The sequence below is a fragment of the Lampetra fluviatilis genome, chromosome 17 (genome assembly GCF_964198595.1).
Source record: "Lampetra fluviatilis chromosome 17, kcLamFluv1.1, whole genome shotgun sequence".
NCBI lineage: Eukaryota > Metazoa > Chordata > Hyperoartia > Petromyzontiformes > Petromyzontidae > Lampetra > Lampetra fluviatilis.
The window spans coordinates 11,781,027-11,802,511 of record NC_136291.1 but is presented as its reverse complement, the minus strand read 5'-3'; the positions used below and the strand labels follow the sequence as shown (position 1 = coordinate 11,802,511).

Genomic DNA, 21,485 nt, shown 5'->3' with positions numbered 1-21,485 from the left:
TTTGATATAGTCAATTATAACACTTCACTTACTTGATTTTAGAACCTATTTGGTATGGAATTTCTAGTACTGCCTCTTAGTTGGTTCAGCTGCTATCTCTCTAAAAGAAAGCAATTTGTCTCAAGCCGTCTAGACGTTGAAAAGTCAAAAAGTAAGGCTCCATTTCTATTCTTGGTCCCTGCACCATGTGGACCAATGCACGTCTCATAGGCAGTCCTGTTGATACCAATTTCCGCATTGAAGTCTCTGAGGACAACAAAGCCATCTTGAGGGGGCCACATGTCCACTACTGAGTGAAGCATAGCATAGGTGTTCCCGTCATGTCAGTAGGAACAAGAGGCACCCTAAAGAGTGCCTCAACCTTATTATTTTACACTCACTGACCGCAGTAACCCCTGCCACCATCACGACTAATCTGGCTCTCCACAGGGCAATGCACCTCGGACAGGGCAGCCACTTTGGCCTGCACAGTTTCCTTGATAGGAGGGGTCTGTATGATCACCTAGCCAGTGTTAGGACGATCCAGGAGCCGAACCTTTCGACTCGTCGAAGGTTCACACCAGGCTGGTGTCCTTTGGCAGCTGGAACAGCCGGGCCGGGGCAGAACTCACCGCCGCCCTGGCTGCTGATCCTGCAGATCTTTGTCGAGGCATCAGTAGAGGGTCCTTTCACGAGGCTCAGTTGCAACCTGCACCGCGGATGATGTTTTTTGTCTGTGTTTAAGATAGCATGAAAACACACCACAGGTGGGCTATGAGAAGGCAGAATGAAAAAGTAGGATATCGACAAGTCAGAATGAAATGAGATTTTAAAAAATAATCTGTACGAGTCGTGACAAGTTGTTATCGCTATTGTTGTGATCGTTATGGTTGCTGTTAAGTTGGCAAAGTGAAGAGCACAGGTGGTGCATCTGCCAGTCATCTCAGTCAACCCATGGCACCTGGGTCTGTTCAGTGACCTCCTGCCAGCGGACCTTCGACAATTCACATGGCCTCAAAATGTACCTTGCATAGCACAAAAGTGCCGTGGTGCCATCACCGTCACTTAGTGCCGGATGGCAATTGTTGTTTCTGTTAATATTGTGGTAGTTGGTTATTATTGTGGTAGTTAGTGTTGTGGTTGTTATAGTGGTAGTTGTTATTGTGGAACTTTGCAATGATTATTGTGGTGGCTGTTTTGGTAGTTATTGTGGTGGGTGTTGTTGTTGTGGCTGGTGCTTTGATGTTATTGGGGGCCGTCCATAAACGACGTCACGCGATTTTGGCCGATTTTTGACCCCCCTCCCCCCTCGTCACACGGCGTCACAAAAAGTCAGACCCCCCCCTCAAATATGACGTCACAAAGCTCTGCCCCCCCCCCAACCATATTTCCATTTTGAAAATAAAACATGCTTCAAATCACTTTAAACTATTGTCATTGTAGTGCGTATTTAATGTGGCGCTGCACTCTGATGTTGAAGGAGAAAACATTTATTAATAAGTCGATTTAATTCAATAGAACGCGTTATCTATATTTATTTAAAGTTGCGCATTTTGATGTGACGTCACATTTCTCCCCCCCCCCTCGTCATACATCGTCACAAATGTCTGACCCCCCCCCCAGGTGCGTGACGTCATTTGTGGACGGCCCCTTGTGGTTTGTGTTGTGGTCGTTATTTTTGTGGTAGTGGTAGTGGTGCTGATTGTGGTAGTTGTTGTGGTAGTTGTTATTGTGGTGGTTGTTGTTGTTGTTGTGGTAGTTGTTGTGGTAGTAGCTAGTGTGCTGTTGGTTGTTGTGGTGGTTGTTGTTATTGTGATAAGTTTTTGTCGTGGTTGTTATTGTGGTGGTTGTTGTGGTGCTGGTTGTGGTAGTTGTTGTTGTGGGAGTTGTTATTGTGGTGGTGGTTGTAGTTATTGTATGTTGTTGTGTTAGTTGTTGTGATAGTTGTGGTGGTAGTTGTTGTGGTGCTGGTTGTGGTACTTGTTGTGGGAGTTGTGGTGCTGGTTGTGTTAGTTGTGGTTGTGGTAGTTGTTGTTGTGGTAGTTGTGGTGCTGATTGTGGTAGTTGTTGTGGGAGTTGTTATTGTGGTGGTTGTTATTATTGTGATAGGTTGTTGTTGTGGTTGGTCGTGGTAGATCGTTGTGGTTGCTATTGTGGTGGTTGTGGTAGTTGTTGTGGTGCTGGTTGTGGGAGTTGTTATTGTGGTGGTTGTTGTTGTTGTGGGAGCTGTTGTGGTGGTGCTCGTTGTTGTTGTTGCTATTGTGGTGGTTGTGGTAGTTGTTGTGATAGTTGTTATTGTGGTGGTTGTTGTGGTTGTTGTTATTGTGGTGGTTGTTGTGATAGTTGTGGTGGTAGTTGTTGTGGTTGTTGTGATAGTTGTGGTGGTGGTAGTTGTTGTGGTGCTGGTTGTGGGAGTTGTTAGTGTGGTTGTTGTTGTGGCAGCTGTGGTGGTACTGCTCGTCGTTGTTGTTGTTCGTCATGGCGAGGGAACGCGGAAGCGCCTCTGGGACTGGAGGTGTAGGAGGAGGAGGGGTCCCTCCCCCCGACACGGGCTCGACTTCCCCCCCGCCTCACGCTGCCGCCCTCCGTCTCCGCGGGCGACCACCTCCGTGTGCCCTTTCACCGTCTCCCACCACTCCTCACTCACTCGGTCGGCCACCCTCGGCTCAGTCACAGCCCGCAGGGCTCCTCGCAACAGCAACAGCAGCAGCCATCATGAGATCCCAGCAGGTAACCAACTCTCACCCACGCCGCGCCTCGTGTGTGCTGTGTGTGCTGTGTGTGCTGTGTGTTGTGTGTGCTGTGCGGTGTGTGTGGTGTGTGTATGTGCTGTGTGTGTGTATATGTGCTGTGTGTGTGTATATGTGCTGTGTGTATGTGCTGTGTATGCTGTGTGTGTGTTTGCTGTGTGCGTGTGCTGTGTGTGCTGTGTGCGTACCGACTGATGGGAGATGCGGCTGAGAGGCACTAGCCTGTTTGTTGTCACCTGTACCTCACCTGTACCTCACCTGTACCTCACCTGTACCTCACCTGTACCTCACCTGTACCTCACCTGTAAGCTCACTACTTAACCTGTGCCTCACCGTGCCTCATCTGTACCTCAATGTATCTCACCTGTGCCTCACTGTAGCTCATCTGTACCCCACCTGTACCTTTACCTCATACAATGTATTGACCGTACAGTATAGTAAACCAACACGACACGAACTCTCTCCTCAAGCCCCCTCGTCGTGTTCATCAGATCTGGACATTTAGATCCTGAGCATATTGCCATCATACGCAAGAATAGAATATATACCTATATACCTCACCGTGCCTCACCTGTACCTCAACATACTTCACGTTTACCTCACAGTACCTCACCAGCGCCTCATCGCTTCACCGTGTCCCACCTGCACCCCATCTGCACTTTATCTGTGCCTCACCATGCCCCACCTGTACCTCACCTGTACCTCCGGTTGCCACCAAACCCTTACATATTTTTCAGTCGACCTGAGTCTATCTAGACTGTGCAGCATTACTGTAATAGTATTCAACGAACACAAAACAATTCCCAGTCTGTCCAGGTCAGAGCCGGACATGGGGCCACCCTACCTGCACTTCTGTACTGCACAGTAGATCACTGTGTGTGTGCAGCTTATTAACAATATCGATTAATAGTAGAAAATCTGCAAAGTTGTGGGCCTGTGGGCGGTTGTTAATCAATAAGTTCAGTGTTAATCCTTGGGCAGGGGAGATGCACACAATATGGATGGGTGAAGTAAACAACATCGTGTGGTGAGTAATGCAACGTTACGGCACCATGGAGGACGCAAGTTTCAGTGTCATAAATTGCTCTTCAGTGTTGTAAAACACCACCTTTCATTGCTTCATTGGCCACCAGGTGTTGGGAGTATCTCATCCGGCAGTGGATTTACAAAGGACTGGATAATAGAAGGGTGGAGATCTGGTGATTTACTGCCACGGCTAACATCATTGGCGAGTAATGGCTGAACCATACCTTGGCCCCCTCTACACCAAAGAGCACTTCGCGTGATGGATGAAGAATTATGACTACATAACCCGCTTCAAATGTATTTTGTTTGACCAGGGTAGTCTTTGTTTGCAAGAGTGACCTGGGGTATTAGTCTACCAGTAGGGGGCACTGATGGCTGCTGTGGAAAATCCCAATGGAGTAATTTGCGGGTAATTGTCGATTTAAATTTCTAATTTGGACCTTGATGCCGGCACACAAATGGCATACTCTTACGAATGGCGTCGGGTGATCTCTAACGTCCACTGTGAAGCAGACGGAATGTATTGTTAAGTTATTAAATCGGCAGTAATAATCAGTTTGGCTGTTGAATCCAAACCATAAACCTCTGCAACAAGTGGCCAATACGCTAACGTCAATTCCAGGGGTCAGCAACCTACATCTCCGGAGCTACGTACCGCACTTTAAGGACTGCTTCGTGATGTTATTTATCAAGGACCATCGTCTCGTATTCACGTGCATTGCGGCTCTTCAAATATTGATTTTTGGAAAAAAATGACTAGTTATTTTGGTTTGCCAACCCCTGTGTGGTGGAGATCTTCATCCAGTAGTAGATTTAAAAGAATGCTATAGTTTATCTTCCATTCTAGATTTGAAGCTTTCGTGACTGCAAGGAATCATCTTCTTAGGTTTTTTCGGTAAAGTCACGTAGAAAGTAAAATAAAATAAAAACAAAAATCACGACGTTTCGGACGCAACACAAGTCTCCGTCATCAGGTGGGACCGTCACAGCCAGATTAGCTGTATCAAGTGAGGCAATGATTCAAGATGTAATCCCTTAAAAGCGAGTTGAGGGGGGAGGGAGAGGGAGGGGGGAGCTCATCAGACTATGGTAGCCAATGAAAGGAACGTATCGGGAGGGAGGGGGGGCGAGGCCAAAAGGGTGGGCGATGGACGTGGAAGCGCTTGTGCGCAAGCGGCCAATTACTGCACACGCCAACACAATGGAGAGAGAGGGGGAGGGGGGGTCTGATACACATGATAGACAAAAGAACGAAAATGCCCATGTTTATACCAATGCTGGCTGAACAATGAAGAGAGTACTGTTAAAATAACTGGGGATGTTAACACTCGGTAAAGTACAGTAAAATAGACTTAATCACAAATTTTTTGGACCATCTTATCTGACAGGCACTATTTTACTGTACTTTACCGAGTGTTAACATCCCCAGTTATTTTAACAGTACTCTCTTCATTGTTCAGCCAGCATTGGTATAAACATGGGCATTTTCGTTCTTTTGTCTATCATGTGTATCAGACCCCCCCCTCCCCCTCTCTCTCCATTGTGTTGGCGTGTGCAGTAATTGGCCGCTTGCGCACAAGCGCTTCCACGTCCGTCGCCCACCCTTTTGGCCTCGCCCCCCCCCCCGCCCCCCCTCCATCCCGATACGTTCCATTCATTGGCTACCATAGTCTGATGAGCTCCCCCTAAGTTTGTACCCATCATCATTTTCGTTCTTTTGTCTATCATGTGTATTAGACCTCCCCTCCTCCTCTCTGCCCATTGTGTTGGCGGGTGCAGTGGCTGGCCGCTTGCGCACAATCGCTCCATTGTGTTGGCGTGTGCAGTAATTGGCCGCTTGCGCACAAGCGCTTCCACGTCCATCGCCCACCCTTTTGGCCTCGCCCCCCCTCCCTCCCGATACGTTCCTTTCATTGGCTACCATAGTCTGATGAGCTCCCCCCTCCCTCTCCCTCCCCCCTCAACTCGCTTTTAAGGGATTACATCTTGAATCATTGCCTCACTTGATACAGCTAATCTGGCTGTGACGGTCCCACCTGATGACGGAGACTTGTGTTGCCTCCGAAACGTCGTGATTTTTTTTTTATTTTACTTTCTACGTGACTTTACCGAAAAAACCTAAGAAGAGTTTATCTTCCATTTTTTAAAAACACAATTTTTGTCCCAACATGCAGAATTGATAGTGCCTACTGATTGTGGTGCACAGATGTTTTTTTCCCTTGAAACTCATAAATAAGCTCCTGTGCTTTCCAGTGTCCATGTCCAGCAGCCAGGCTGTGCCATGTCGCAACTACACACACCAGCTATTTGAGATGATTGCGCTCGACATTTTCTGACTGGTTTGAAAAGCTGTCCTTTTTTTCAATTGTCGTTTTTGTTACGAATTCCATTTTAAGAAAAAAAAGTTAACATTCGTTAATTGTATACAACCCATATGATTCATAATGAGTTTATTGTGGGTGGTTAGATCGTGTAGGTGTTAAGTAAAATGTTGAACTTATTACTCGCCACCACCAGATAAAGCCAATCAACTCAATTTGTTACGTGGGTAAAATTGCCAATTGATTGGGTTTTTAGCAAAGCCGAAAGTTTGTACAAAAATGAAATTTTTTGCTTGCGTTTCAACGTTTTGGTTTTCCAAAAAACAAATCAATTGGCATATTTTCCCACGAGTGAGCTTGATTTGATTGGCTTTTGCATGCTGGAGGATTGGAGTTAAAAACGTGACATACCTACACCATCTAAGCCAAAATAAGCTATTTATGAATCATGTTGACATTTTTATTTTAGTTAATATACCTTCACCCTTATATTCTAGAAACTGGTAATGATGCTAAACAGTAGTAATTGCTGCAGGTTTAGTAAACTGTATCGAAACATGAGAATGGTATCTGAATGTAGATAATTCCTTTAATACATATCCATGTTTAAGCAACAACACAATGATCAACCACGTTAACATCCACATCATAATCGTCATCAACATTAACACCAGCATCATCAACATTTAGGTCAGCAGCACCATAGTCAATGTACACAGCAATGACGACAACATCAGTGTTGACCAATATCATGTCTTCATCGCTATAATCATCATAAAAATCAACATCTGCATCGACAAACTCAACATGAATATAATCAGAATCAACATTACCATCGTCAGCAACATTTAATCCACAAACTAACATGAGTTTCATCGGCATCAATATTATCATGAACACCAATGTGATAAACAACAATAATTTCTGGTAACTTTTAATCCACTGTTAATCCGTGTTTGCCATGGTGGTTATTCGACCATACGTAAACACCATACTTCATCACGGCTATGTATCTAATTAATTACCTGTGCAAAATTGTCCGTGTTTGATGAACTTGAATTGAGAAGGTTGAACATAACGCACGATTGCAGCTGCACTTTGTTTTGCAGCTCCACCCCCAATGCATGTAAACTTTATTTTCAGTCATGCTTGAAAAACAGAGAAAGGGTCAATAAGACTACGGTAATCCAGTGCAAGGCAACATGACTGTAAAAAAACATTCAGTTTATACAACAGTTTAAATAAAACATTGCCAATAATAGTTTTTTTGAGATTGGTTATCTTTTTTGCAATGTTTTGAGAGCTGATACGTTTGAAGCTGTGGGTTTTATCACAACTGCTAATTTTAAAGTATTTACTCTTATTTAAAATAGGCTAATGCTTGTGCCAGTGTTTCCAGATCAAAATTTGTGCCTCAGGATGTATTCAGGAATGTTAAGTAATATAATGTTTACAGAAGCATGTTTTTAATGGGTAAAGTTTTATATGGATATATTTGTTTAATGCAATATGCACCTGCAAGAAATTTGTTTACTACTCCATTGAATGGGAAAGTCATTATAATCAGTCTTTGTGTATGGATTTTTTGTTAGTTTGGGGATTTTTGTAGTTAATAGAAGGGCAATAAAATAACTTATGTGCAGTATTATAGTAGCATTGCTAGGCGACAGGGCTCTAAAAACTAAACGTGGTAGTCAAACATTGGCGACTTATCCCACCATTTTTTTTAGGAAATAAACTCCCTGGAGATGGATAATTCATTTAAATGTTTTGAGCACCAAAGGGACTTTAAGAGGTTAAGCTGTCTTCTTTTTCCTCTTCTTTTTGTGTCCGTCCACCAAAGTAAAATATATCCCCGTGGCGAGCTCATTTCAGTGCTTGCGGGTTGCCTGCTGCAAGATCTTCCTAGAGCAGTGGGCAGACCAAGAGGTGTTTCATGGTCTGCCTCTCGCCACTGGAGCAGCTCTTTGTTTTTACACGCTTTTATTTAACTCAACTCCGTCTGTTGTCGTATCCTCAAAAAATATTGTAACTTAATTTTAACCCACTTCCCAATGTTGTATCGACTGCAAACATGGTATACTTATGTCATACTGGTGACAATACTATATTCTATCATTAAAAATAATATATATATATTTAAACAATCTTTTTTATATGTTATGTTTCGGCTTGGGTCTAATTATCCACGCTCAACTGACGTTGGCTGTAAATCACCATGGCCCCTGACGTTATGGCAAGCCCAGGGGCCACTTCCTGGAGTCGTGGAGTTCTGCCATTACTAGTACGGAACATTTCATTAAAGCGTGTTTTCTAAAAAAGTACTTTAAATATTATTCTTTGACTACTGCCATTTGGCCATGTTGGAACTTGATCGGTGCGAAGCCAGTTGAGAGTTTTCAATGTGGTCCACCCTGCGATGGCTCCTTGTGTTCACTCGCCTTCATGCCCATGTTTATCTCAAAGCTAATTCTTATGTGGATGTCAACGTGGTTGATCATTGTGTTATTGCTTAAACATGGATATGTATAAAAGGAATTATCTACATTCAGATACCATTATCATGCTTCGATACAGTTTGCTATTGACCAGGAATAATGTGCTATCATTTGTGGCCAGGTCGCTTCTGAAACAGAGCTATATAGCTCAGTGGACCTTGCCTGCTAAAAATAAAAAGGTTGGTGTGTAGTTTAAAATTAAATAATAGACGGCAAGGTTACAGAGTTACGGCTTAAATGTCGAGTCATCGCAAAATCCCCCTATTACTTTGAAAGTGTCCATTGGCTTGTCTGTTTTTATAGCAACCTGTTCTAAGCTACCAGTTGTAAAAGGGTGAACATATTGTATTACGTGCTGGGAAAGCAACATAAAACAAGTTGAAGATCGAGAACCTATTAAAACGCCTCATACGGCTAAAGTTGAGGGCAAATTGAAGCTCAGAGTTCATTCTCTTGTCTGCATTTTGTAGATAATGTACAATTGTCTTCATTAAAATATTGAACATATACAAAGGTTGTGCTGGATGAATTTGGCGTGTGGCTGTTATCTGAAAAAAAGACCTGTAGATATAATAATAATTTTAACTTATAACGTGCACCACGTGCACAGAGAGAGAATGACTCAGAGGCGGTTGTGGGGGCACAGACAATAATAATAATAGTACAATTTGTAACGCGCGCAAATTTGCAGACGTAGTGACCGCAACTCAGAGGCGCGGAGCCAAGCTCAGAGTCGCTCAAAAGCATGATTGTAGAGGTGAGTTTTTAAGTGTCTCTTGAAGGAGGCGATTGAGGTGATGCTGCGAATGTGCAGAGGGATATCGTTCCAGACTGTTGGGGCTGCCACCGAGAAGCGGCGCGTAGACATGACCATCCTGGATCTTGGTATCGAGAGGAGGTCGTGAGTCGCGCTGCGCAGGCATCTGCCGTGTGCTGAGCTGCAAGTTGTCAATAATGAAGAAAGATACGGCGGGCAGGCGGATATGAAGGCATTGTGGCAGAGGCAGGCGGTCTTGTATGTGACCCTACTGGCGATGGGGAGCCAGTTGAGAGCGCGGAGACAAGCTAGTGAGTCGAGGCGGGGATGAGTGTGGGCAATGACGACGCGTGCTAGGTTATTTTGTAGTCTTTGAAGTTTCTTTAGGTTGCCAGCGGAGGTCCGGACAAGGACGGAGTTACACTAGTCAAGGCGAGACCCAACTATGCAACATGGCAATTTCAGTAGAGATGAGAGGACGTATGTGTCTAAGACAAGTGGTAAGTTAGCCATTTGGTGAGTAACACTTTCCCAAACAGATGGAACAGAGGGAGATGAGTCCATATTTTAAAGTACCGCCTTCTGGAACATTGATGCTCACAGGAAGGCAGTTTCACAAAATCTGTGTAATCCACAAACTCTCACCTCCACAGTGCTGGGTTGCAGGTGTGTGCCACCACCGACTAGCATAAATAAATATGAAATTGGAAGTTCCTTATATTATTCGTACATGTCATCCACACAAATTAAAAGGTGAAGTGATGCCGTGTTGTGTAACGGGGTGTGGCGTAACGCATTGCAGTGCCCGTACCTCATAGTTGTGGCAGCATCAGCAGTGACTCATCCACCACCTTTATTATCATCCACAGTAACTTTATACTATTAACCATCAGGTGTGATTATTAGGATTTAATGGGGATCTCGGCCATATCACCGTCTTCTTCAGTCATGGTCTAGTCACGGCTGGATGAAGGTCAGCCCTTGTCACCATCACTAATGGTTTAGCAATGCCACAAACCTTGTTAGTGCTGTGCATGAGTACACCCACTGTGGGGCAAGTGAGGATCGGTGGTTGACGCATTTTTGTAAAACTCCCTTCACGCTGGGCTGAGAGAGAGTGAGTGAGGAGGCTGTTTGGCAAGTCCATACCTTAACCAGTCTATGCGGACCTTTGAGTGTTATCGCCTTGTATGCCTGTGTTTTATCTGGGTATGCCATTTTATCTCACGTGAAAACACTCATTGAAACGCAAGTGGCAAAACATTCCAATGAAAACCCATATAAAAAAGTCTTGAGACTCAGAGGTACCTTCCTGAAAAAGAAAGTTTAATTTCCAGCAGTAGTATTGGTAGCAGCATAATAAATAGAAACAAGATCACCAGCACCATAAATAGTATCGTTGATGAATTACATCATCAGCAGGAGCAACAGTGATAATAATAATGATGATCGTCATTGCCAGCATCTTCATCGTCATCATCATCATCATTGCTGTCATCATATGATATGTGGAAAATCAAACAGAGGATAATTTAGTGTCCTCTTTTGACAATTTCTGCATGGCTCATTTTATTCATAAAATTTCATAAATAATAACATATGACTTTCACCAACCACAACCATATCTGGATGAGTCCTCATATTTGTATTTTTTCTTGGATAACAGGAGCATTTGTTGATTGAGACATACATATAACAGTTTTCACTTTACAAGTAGAATATCAAAAAGTGGCGAATTGGCAAATATGGCCACCTCTATATTAACCAATTTATCCACTGTTAAAACTTTAAAAAGGCTTGTCATTTTATATAACCCGGCGCTTTTTGCATGGTTTGTTCCATTTAACAATTTGTTTCATGACATCTTTACAGGGCTATCTATTGTATATAACGTGGTTGTTGTTGATATCACATACTTAAAAGGCCGGTAATTTTTCTTGCCTGACTGTTTTTGCACATTCCCTGATGTGCTTTTTTAGAGTCAACTTTGATGAAAGACATTTGCACCGCAGCTGGGGATTTTACTTCACATTTCCTCAATTCTGTTTTATGTGAGGTGTGCAAGAACAAACCTTAAGTGCAAATTCTCAAGGGGTTCTGGAAAGCTGCTCGTGTTGAAAAAAAGGTGTTGTATTTCCTTTGAGCCAGGTTAGAGCCGTTTGATACAGCGTGGGAGATATACAGGGAAATTTAACGAGTGCATTACGGTGTGCAAGTGAGAGAGATACCCCGGGGCCAGCCGTAAGGATGTGCGACCACACAGGGCACCGCGAGCTGTGTAGAATGGCACCATTGGAGATCACCTGCAGTCTTATTTTTCTTGTCGTATGGCTGCTGATGTAGATGCAGAGCAACAACTGTAATTTCACATTCAGGTGTTCAAGCCAGATAACCGTATCAAGAGTTTATCGCTATGATGCCTCCTTCATATTTATGGATCGGACATTGCGTCGTTATGCGTTGTATGGTCTGTTCTGGATGACTACAGTCGCACACTGGAGAAATTATAATTTTCCATTTGTTGATCAGGTATCTGCATCTGCCATGCTTTGTGATAATGCGGTTTAGGGTGGACCATGAGCTTTGTGGAAGATCAAACCCAGGGGATTTTCTGTGTTGGGTCTTTCACAAGGTGTTTGTGATTTTTTTTTATTACATGCTTTTTATTAACTCACTCTGTCTGTTGTATCCTCAAATCTTGTAACTAAATTTTTACCCACTTCCCAATGTGGTATCGACTGCAAACTTGGTATACTTATGTCATACTGATGACGATACTATATTCTATCATTAAAAAAAAATATGTTTAAACATTATTTTTTACATGTTATGTTTCGGCTTGGGTCTAATTGTCCACGCTCAACTGACGTTGCTGTAAATCACCACGGTCCAGTACGTTATGGCAAGCTTCGGGGCCACTTGCTGGAGTCGTGGAGTTCTTCCATTATTAGTACGGAACATTTTATTAAAGCGTGTTTAAAAAAAGTTTTTTTAAATATAACTTTTTAAAACTCCATTCAGCTTTCCTCTAGTAGTTACCTGCAGTAATTCATCACTATTTAATCTTTTCTGCAGTAATCATGCATCATTAAATTACAGTACAGTATATCACCACACTTAATCTGATCTCGGAGGGACTTTTGGTCATCGTGAAGCTGCCCCACCCTTACCCCTATGGCCCCCCACCAACCATCACGACCTGCTGCTGCCCATGCACACTCCTCCACCCCTTCCACAACCCCCATCACTTCCTCCAACACTGCCCACACACTGGTCCTACACTGTGGCCGGGGGTGGGCCTAAACGTAAAGAGGTGCAGACTAAAGAAGGGCTGGGGCCTAAAAAGGAATGGCCCAGAGACAAGAGAGGAAAGAGAATGGGGCCTAATCAGGAAGGTGCTGGGGGCTTAGAAGTAAGAGGGGCTGGGCACAAAGAGGAAGGAGGCAGGGCCTACAGAGTTTGAGTTAAGGTAATCAAGAGCATTGAATGACATCCGCGCAGCAGGCAGCGGCATACCTTTCGTGCCACAGATATGGCCACAGGTCAATTAGTAATAATTTATTGGTAAACTGCATTAATAACCAGAGTCGAAGGATGGAGTGCAAAAGCGGTCGCAACTGGTAATTTCCGGAACCAAAACCAAACTAAAATATTTTTATGATCTGAAATGAAAACCTAAAAAAAAAGATGTGGTTACCAGCTATAAAACTCATTGGATTCATCCAGTATAAATATTCGGATTCTAAAATGTGGTTGTTATTGCAGTGACTGGAAGACGCGAGTTTGCATGCCCCTTAATGCCATGCGGGCATTCACAAATACGACTAGAATACACCGCAAAGAATTAAGCGTCGTGTTGATCCTTGCATCTATTAAATTGGATTGTACTCATGATCAGTGACAGAGAGAGACAGTGTTGGCCCGATTCGTGTACAACAGTTCAAAGTTGTCAAACCGGATAAACCAATTTCATCTAAGCAAAGTATAGTTTGTTTTATGCTTCAATGGTGTAGTATTATTTTATTTATTCCTCTACTTGTTTACTCAGAAAAAAGCCTCACCGAGACTCACGACAATTTTTCAGGAGGGGGCCCTACCATGTGTTTTTTTTCTTGCAGCAGAAGGCGATGTTTACGTGAGTAATCACCATATCAAGTAATTTGAAGGTATTTTTTTATTTGGGATATTTGGACAATACCAGTTCCATTGTTTTTTGTCGTTGTCAAGCTCTGTGATTAAGCAGGATAGCCATCACATACTGGGTGTTCATGAAGGTGCTTCACCAATGAGAGAATTCGTTTTCCAGAAGTTTGAGCTACAGTAGATGCTAAAACTACACACATACACATATTTGGCTGTCAAGATTTTATCACTTGCATTTCAGCCCTCTGCACCAAATCTAGATTGAAAACTCATTTCTTTACAACTGCTTTTTGTGTTCAATCTTGATTTGAAGCTTTCGTGACTGCAGGAATCCATACTCTTTGGTTCTTTCGGTAAAGTCACGTAGGTATTCGGTAAAGTCACGTAGGTATAAAATAAAATAAATCACGACGTTTCGGGCGCAACACAAACGTCCATCATCAGGTGGGAAAGCATGATCTGCTGCTGAGGCAGACTGTTTTAAAAGGTTTGAAATGGGTGTAGCTAAGGGGTTATAAAGAAGTGGCCGGGGCTAGTGATGTTAATGTGAGAAATTAGCATGTAACTGTAAGAAAGAAGAGTGGCCTCCTTAACGAGGGCACGGAAGTGGCTATGTTAATGTGAGGGATTATCATGATGTTAATGTGAGAAATTAGCATGTAAAAGTAAGCTAGGAGAGCGGCCTCCTTGCCCTCGTCTAGATGTTGAGGGGGAAAATGCCTAAGATGTGTGGAGTAGTTGTGAAGTGTGGCATATGACTAGTGTCGTGTTGTAGTATGGCGTCGTGAAGCAGTGGTGTAGTTTGGTAGTGTAGTGTTTGTAGATAGTAGGGTGTAGTTTGATATTGTGTAGTGTGGTGTCGTGGAGTAGTTTGGTGTAACTTAATCTGGTGTATAATGTTGTGTAGTGTAGTAGTGTGTCGTGCGGTGTACAGCAGAACGCCCAATAATTGGCGGTGATACGAGAGCGCCATATCTCAAATCTTGTAGTGCATGGCACACTGTGGAAAAGAGCATCCTGGAAACCTAAAAAAAAATTTGCGCCAACGCGGTGAGCCACACATTACATGAGGAATTAGCTGCGCTACTCCATTAATCAGTTAAATATTAGCAGACTATAGGGAAAGCATGTGGATCCATGAATCTGTGATAAATTCGCGGATTCCGAAGTTACGAATTTTTCGAAGACCAAATGGCACAAATCAGCAGAATTGGTCGAAAGTAGAGGACTTTTAATATTTTAGACTTGATATCCTACTGGTTTTCTTCCAGATATATCACGTCAGAAAACTAAATGTACGTGTTCTTAATTAATAAACTGTCATCACGGTCAACAATGGACAGAATTAGTTTTTTGGTAACACTAGCAACCCATACGTCGTTTGGATATGACCGTCCTTCCCTCCCAACCAGCCACCAAAACTTTAATATTATATAGAGCCCTGTTTCTCTCCATCTTTATATTTCCTTCTCTGTACTGTGTATCCTAATGTATCTCGATATCTTCTTTTGTCTCAGTTATTTCATTTCCCTATTCATCTGTCCCTTCTGCTACTGCTCTCTCTCTATATTCCTCTCCTCCCTCCACTCTATCTTACCCCTATCTCTCTCACGTCTCACTCTCGACCTCGTTATTCCCACCTCTCCCTTTGCCTTCTCAATCTCTCGTGCCTTTCCCTAATCCTGTCTCCCACTGCTTGTCACTTTCCCTTGCTCTTCTCCTCCCATTTTGCTCTCTCTTTCCTCGACGTTTCACACTCTTGCACTTTCTCCCCACCCCTCTCCATCTCTTCCTCCCTCCCTCACCTCCCTCGATATCACAGTTGCCGGGGCAGGGGGGGTCAGCAAGCATGAACTCATCTCTACGCAGTGCAATATTGGTGACATCATCACTCAGATGTGGGCAACCCACTGTTTGATATGGAAGGGAACAAGACCACAAAACAACTTAACATCAATCGTCCCCATATGTTTTGTTTTTTTAGCTGGCACGTTCTTTTGATACGATCACGGCAGGAGAGATACAGGATGAGCCGGCTACATCCCATTGCTTTACATCACTCCACTTTCGTGAACTCGCTCGGCCCCTTTGTGCACTTGCAGCTGGTGCTGTTGCTGGTGGTGCTGCTTGGCTCGTGCGATGCAGCTTGGGATTCGCCAGGCAAACATCGTGGTGGAGCTTGCGCCGAGCCCTCGGACAACAAACTACGGATGCAGCTGAGGAAATTGGAGCCCACGATCGCCCCGGGATTCGGAGGGAGCGGGGAGAACAGCCTGCTGGTGGATGGCACCGAGGATGTACAGAGGCATTCGTGCCCATCTGGAGCAACCGGTGGCAAAGGAAAAGACATCAAGGATCGCAGTGTTTCTCCCTGGTCCTTCACGTACGTTGTTTGTACACCTTGAGAAGAGGGCCCGACACTCAATAGGCTTTTTTGGAGACAAGAGTTGTTATAGCTTACCCATTTTTGTTATTAACCACTTGCATCAGGTGCCACTAATCATTTACAGAGAGAACAGTAGCCTACAGTGGTCCATTGCCACAGTCATATGTGACGTGTGTAATGAAAAACGGAGTAAGCGACAAGACTTCTGTTTATGAAGAGGTATTTTTGTGTTTGGCAGGTGTGTCCATGCCAGGGCTAAACTTGATTTTAGCAAGAGTTCACCATGAAAATAAATGTTGGGATTCAGTTTGGCCACCACCTTGTTTGAAATAAGTAAACATTTCTGCCATGAGATTAACAATAAAGTTTTCATATTCTTGTTATGCAATGAGATCGGCCCATAAACATTGGGAAGTGTCTTCCTGGCTGTGCACAAATTTGGTTCATCAACTTAGACCGAGAGAAAATTACTCAAGGTATTTTTTACATTCATGTCAAATGCAAGTTTTCAGCATTCATAGATGCGTAACAGGTACCAAAGTGTTGTAATAAAACTTTAGCAGGTGCTAAGAAACTAACCAGATGTACTCTATTTTACAAAGCTTGGCTCATACCTTGCCACTGCTATCTTTATGACATTTAAAACAAAGCTAAATTCTTCGTTTTTTATGTTGATATGATTTTCACTTATGTCTGGAGAAAACAACAGGTATTCCATATTACCATAGCAATTGAAAACATCTGTTTCCTGCCAAACATATAATTTTACTCACCCAAAGATCAAATTGAGACTTGTCTGCATTTACAATGACTGCTTTGTCTCCTCTCCCATCACATTCCTTTCACTGAACAAAAGTTAAACAAAAAACTATTCAAAATCATCCCTCAACAGCAAATTAGTTTTCCTTACAATAGTTACAAAGTGTGTTTTGCTCTTAATATAACCAGTGTCAAGTTCCACTTAACTGGGTACATCACATTTTCATTGTTGTTTTTTTCCACTTAATTTGAATTTGTGAAGTATTTTATAATGAAACATTGTTGTCACCTCATATTTATCCTGGTCTCTTAAATTCTCATTTGGTTAAAGAAAATAGACTAAACCATAACTGAAATGTTAATAATTCGAATGTTTGAAAAATAATATAATATACTAGGCTTAAAGTGGGATGTTGTTTTAGAGGTATAGTTATAAAAGAAAGCTGCAATTTGAGTTAAATACGTGCATATTTGTTTGACACCATGTCTGACACCATGTTTAACACCACACATGCATTATGTATGTATGTTAAACTTCTTTCGCACCGTACTTAGCCATTTGTGCGAATCGGAGGTGCGGGGGAAGGAGAACAAACTAAACACAAATAAACTCCTTTAAAAAGTTTTTTTTTAACAACGGTTTTATTTTAAAGTGCACTAAAAAGTAAATAACTCGATTGGAGAACAGGAAGTGGACGACATCTTGATTACAAGAGACACGCGGCGCCTGCTTTTTGTGCGAGCCGATTCCACAGTTTATGGACCGCGGCGTTTTTCACCTACACAAAAATATAAAATTAATTTGCCGTCCATGAAAATGTTTTAATTGCTTGAAAGGAGGCAATTAATTGACTATTTGATGCCGATTATAATACAGGCATGCATTGTCACCGGATCTGAGTACGTGTGCAAAATTAGGGATTTATTGGACAATGGGAAGTGGATGAAATGTAGATTACAAGATTTGACCACGACACATGAGTCAAGTTAAGTAAAACCGTTGAAAAACTGTTCTTAAAGAAATTCGTTTTAAACCTAGCTCCATTGACTTCCTAACATCGGAAGAACATATTTGAGCACGAAGGAATTTGCTCGCTGTTTGTGTCACGGTCTTGCTCACAGGGTCAACCAAGATTCCTCGCGTTACCCTCGCCGAATAAAGGAGGCCTACTGTCTGTGTGACGGGTGTCTGCTGGGCCACGACGGACAGGAGGAGCGCAGCGTGATGAGCAAGCCCTTCTTCACTTCCATTATGGTGCTGAGACGCACGAAACGCTGCCATCACGGACGCTACGTTTACAAGCCGGACCTAGAGACAATTGCTCTCTTTTGCACATGTAGTGCCTAGTAGAGATTCCAGATCCCGTGGATTGCCATTCTCCCCCACGGCAGGAGAGGAGGACCTCTGGGATGCATTAGCAGTGCTTTTCAATGTACCTACAGGAAATCCACTATGCACACATTGTGGTAGGAAAATAGAATGCATTGGGTTAGCAAGCATTTCGATTTTTTAATCAGCAAGAAAGAGTAATAATGGGTTTTACATCTTTAGAGTTTTGCTCATGTTAAAACAGATGTTAATGTTGCTTTGGTCATTCAAGGGACAGTTTGTTCTGTCATGTATAAGTCTTCCACGGAAGAAAAAAAGTTACCTTATAAATGGATATTGATTGGGTTCCGGTGTTTTTAATCAGAAAATAAAACCTTTTTGTAATTTTTTTTAAAAAATAGACTGTTAAGTGGAACAAAAATATCTGTACATTTATGAAATGATTTAAACTTTCATTTGCAGATTAGTAACCATCATATGCAATTCATGTGCCAGTTGAATAAAGTACTTTTTAGCCCAACAGTCATGATGTGTCGGTTCTCATTGTCTTAAACTTTGGTTATAGGCATACCTCTTACAGCGCTCAGGATGCGTTCTTGGTAAACGGAGTGCTATATCAAACAGCGCTATAGGTTATGAAAACATGGTTCCAATGGAGATGTGTTCCAGCGATATACAAGGACTTCATTGGGGTATCGGTAAAAGCCTTAATAATCATACGGTATACATGATAAATGTATTAAAAAGCATGTTATGAATAAAAAATCCTTTTACTGGAAATGACTTGAAAAATATACATTAAGTTATGTACTCGCCAGTGCATTCGGTCAGAGCTTGCGTAAGGATTAACCACCGTCTGCCCAGTGCCGGATTATCCTAGTGTAATAAAGGTCGTTGAGGCGACTTTTGGAATCCGGTCTTTTATTCACTTTGTATTACAGCTTTCCTTCACGCTGCTGACAGGCAGCGTGAGAGGGATAGAGAGAGAGACGCGCCGCCACGTGGCAACCCGGAGCCCCGCTCACGCGTGGCCCCCTCCTCCGTTCCCGTTTTGACCACGTGTCGTTCGTCTCCACCCCTATTTAATACCCGGGTCACGTGGTACGATTCCACCAATCCTGGTTAGCCTCCATGGAATATTCCAGACTCCCTCGTAGGCTCCCGGGACCACGCCCCTGACTAATCTCCCCATTGGCTGTGGCCAAAGCCAGCAGAACCAATCCTCTACTTACAGCTGTCACCTTTCCATTACGTCAGGGCCACGCCCCTAGGCTTCCCCCCATTGGCTATGGACCAGAACCAGCAGAGCCAATCATCATGACGAGTTGTGATACGTCAGTGAGCCGGATATATCCTCACATTACACTAGTAGCAAAAGTAGCATATGCTACGGGCCCCGCACTTTCAAGGGCCCCACGCTAAATGTTTTCAAGCCATCAATTCCGGTTCAGTGATTCTGCACTTGCTCCATTACTATAGTACGATACTGACCAGCTAGTTGTGCCTCAGGCTTGTTCCATCTGGGCCGGCCCTCTAGCTGCTACCGTAGGCACACACCAGGCTCAACATCCCTGGTGAGTCGCTACAGTCAGCAGTTGCCAACACACCAGGCTCAACATCCCTGGTGAGTCGCTACAATCAGCAGCTGTCAACGCACCAGGCTCAACATACCTGGTGAGTCGCTACAGTCAGCAGCTGCCAACGCACCAGGCTCAACATCCCTGGTGAGTCGGTGCAGTCAGCAGCTGACAACACCAGAATCAACATCCCTGGTGAGTCGGTACAGTCAGCAGCTGACAACACCAGGCTCAACATCCCTGGTGAGTCGCTACAGTCAGCAGCTGACAACAGACCAGGCTCAACATCCCTGGTGAATCAGTACAGTCAGCAGCTGACAACACACCAGGCTCAACATCCCTGGTGAGTCGGTACAGTCAGCAGCTGACAACACACCAGGCTCAACATCCCTGGTGAGTCGGTGCAGTCAGCAGCTGCCAACGCCGAACCCTGGGCGGCGGTTGACTAACCCGGAAAACTCAGCTTGTCTGAGCCTGGGCATGTGGAACCCCTGGTGGAGAAAATTCCACCAAAAGGGTCTTTGGACCTTTCACTGCAACCAGGACCATCTCCAGTCGTCTTGACTACGTCTTGCCACTGGGTACAGATGGGGCTGGTTGAGAGAGAGGTTGATGCTGCGCAAATCACCCTCACTTAAATCCAAGTTCTCTGCGCAAGTCATGACACTTTTTACCATCATTAGCCAAGTGCTGTGGCGATGGGTGAGCGATGATGCAGCAGGCACGGATATGCGGGAAGCTGTAGCCACAAACCTGCACGCAGGCGGCTCAGGATATTGGTCGTTCCCTCACTGGACCAAAGTAGCAGTGAAATCCGGCAACACCCTGAGTGACTAAGCAGCCATATTCAGGATCACACTGCTCACCTCCATAGTGAGGAAAGGGTTAGAAAAGGTACCCTAAACATTGCCTGCTTCAAAACATCCTGGCCTGCCTACCGCAGCTGGCAGGATCCCATACTTGCGGTCGAAAATAAAATGAAAAAGACCAAAGTGATACCACTCACTGTTGGCGCCTAGAATGTGCGCACTTTGATGGACGCATCTGGATCGGACCTGAGAGACGCACCGCTCTCGTGGGCAGAGAGCTAGCCAGATATAATACGGATGTTGCTGCCCTTAGTGAGACCCGACTGGCCAGGTGACTGAAGTGGGTGCAGGTTACACATTATTCTGGAGCAGATGGGGCCAGGAGGAGAGACGTGATGCTGGTGTTGGTTTTGCAGTAAAAAAACAACTGGTCAACTAACTGGCAATCCAACCCAAGGGTATAAACGACCGTTTAATGACCTTAAAGCTCCACCTTTTGGGTAAAAAGAAGGCCACCATCATCAGTGCCTATGCTCCTACCATGTCCAACTCTGACGAGATCAAAATCAAGTTTTATAATGCTGCCACAGCCAGCTCTGACAAATTCCTGATACTTGGTAACTTCAATGCCAGTTGGAAGTGACCATCAATCATGGAATGGAGTCATAGGTGCACATGGCATTGGAAAATGTAACAGCTACGGCCTTCTGCTGCTGAAAATATGCTCTGAATTTGACCTGCTCATCACCAACACGATATTCTAACTACCAAAGTGCAAGAAAACTTCATGGATGCATCCTCGTTCACACCACTGGCACTTGATTGACTACTTCATCATGAGGAGGAGTGACCGGCATGATGTCAGGGTGACCAAGGCAATGTGTGGTGCTGAATATTGGACTGACCATCGTCTCATCAGCTCCAAACTTAACATCCGGATTAAGCCTCCCAGACGCCCACAAGGAAAAAGACGTGTCAAGTGTCTTAACATCACTCGCCTACAACAGGAACACACCAGACTGGCCTTTGTAGTCTAGACCATCACTTGGAGTCTCTAAGCTTCGAGCATACAGACGCTGAGGCAGACTGGACTGCTCTCAAGACCGTGTTGCATTATACAGCCCTTGAATCACTTGGTGTTCCCATACGT

The 21,485-nt window shown here is 43.8% G+C and overlaps 1 protein-coding gene across 1 annotated transcript; it reads left to right on the top strand.

Annotated features, from left to right (window-relative positions):
- The first annotated feature begins 1,938 nt into the window (after positions 1-1,938).
- On the top strand, positions 1,939-18,471 carry LOC144936746 (interleukin-17D-like). The gene is made up of 3 exons (XM_078863870.1): positions 1,939-2,709; positions 15,577-15,857; positions 17,742-18,471. Exons 1-3 carry the CDS (start codon positions 2,458-2,460, stop codon positions 17,965-17,967), a joined length of 759 nt encoding a protein of 252 aa, XP_078719996.1. The 5' UTR covers positions 1,939-2,457; the 3' UTR covers positions 17,968-18,471.
- The last annotated feature ends 3,014 nt before the right edge of the window (positions 18,472-21,485 follow it).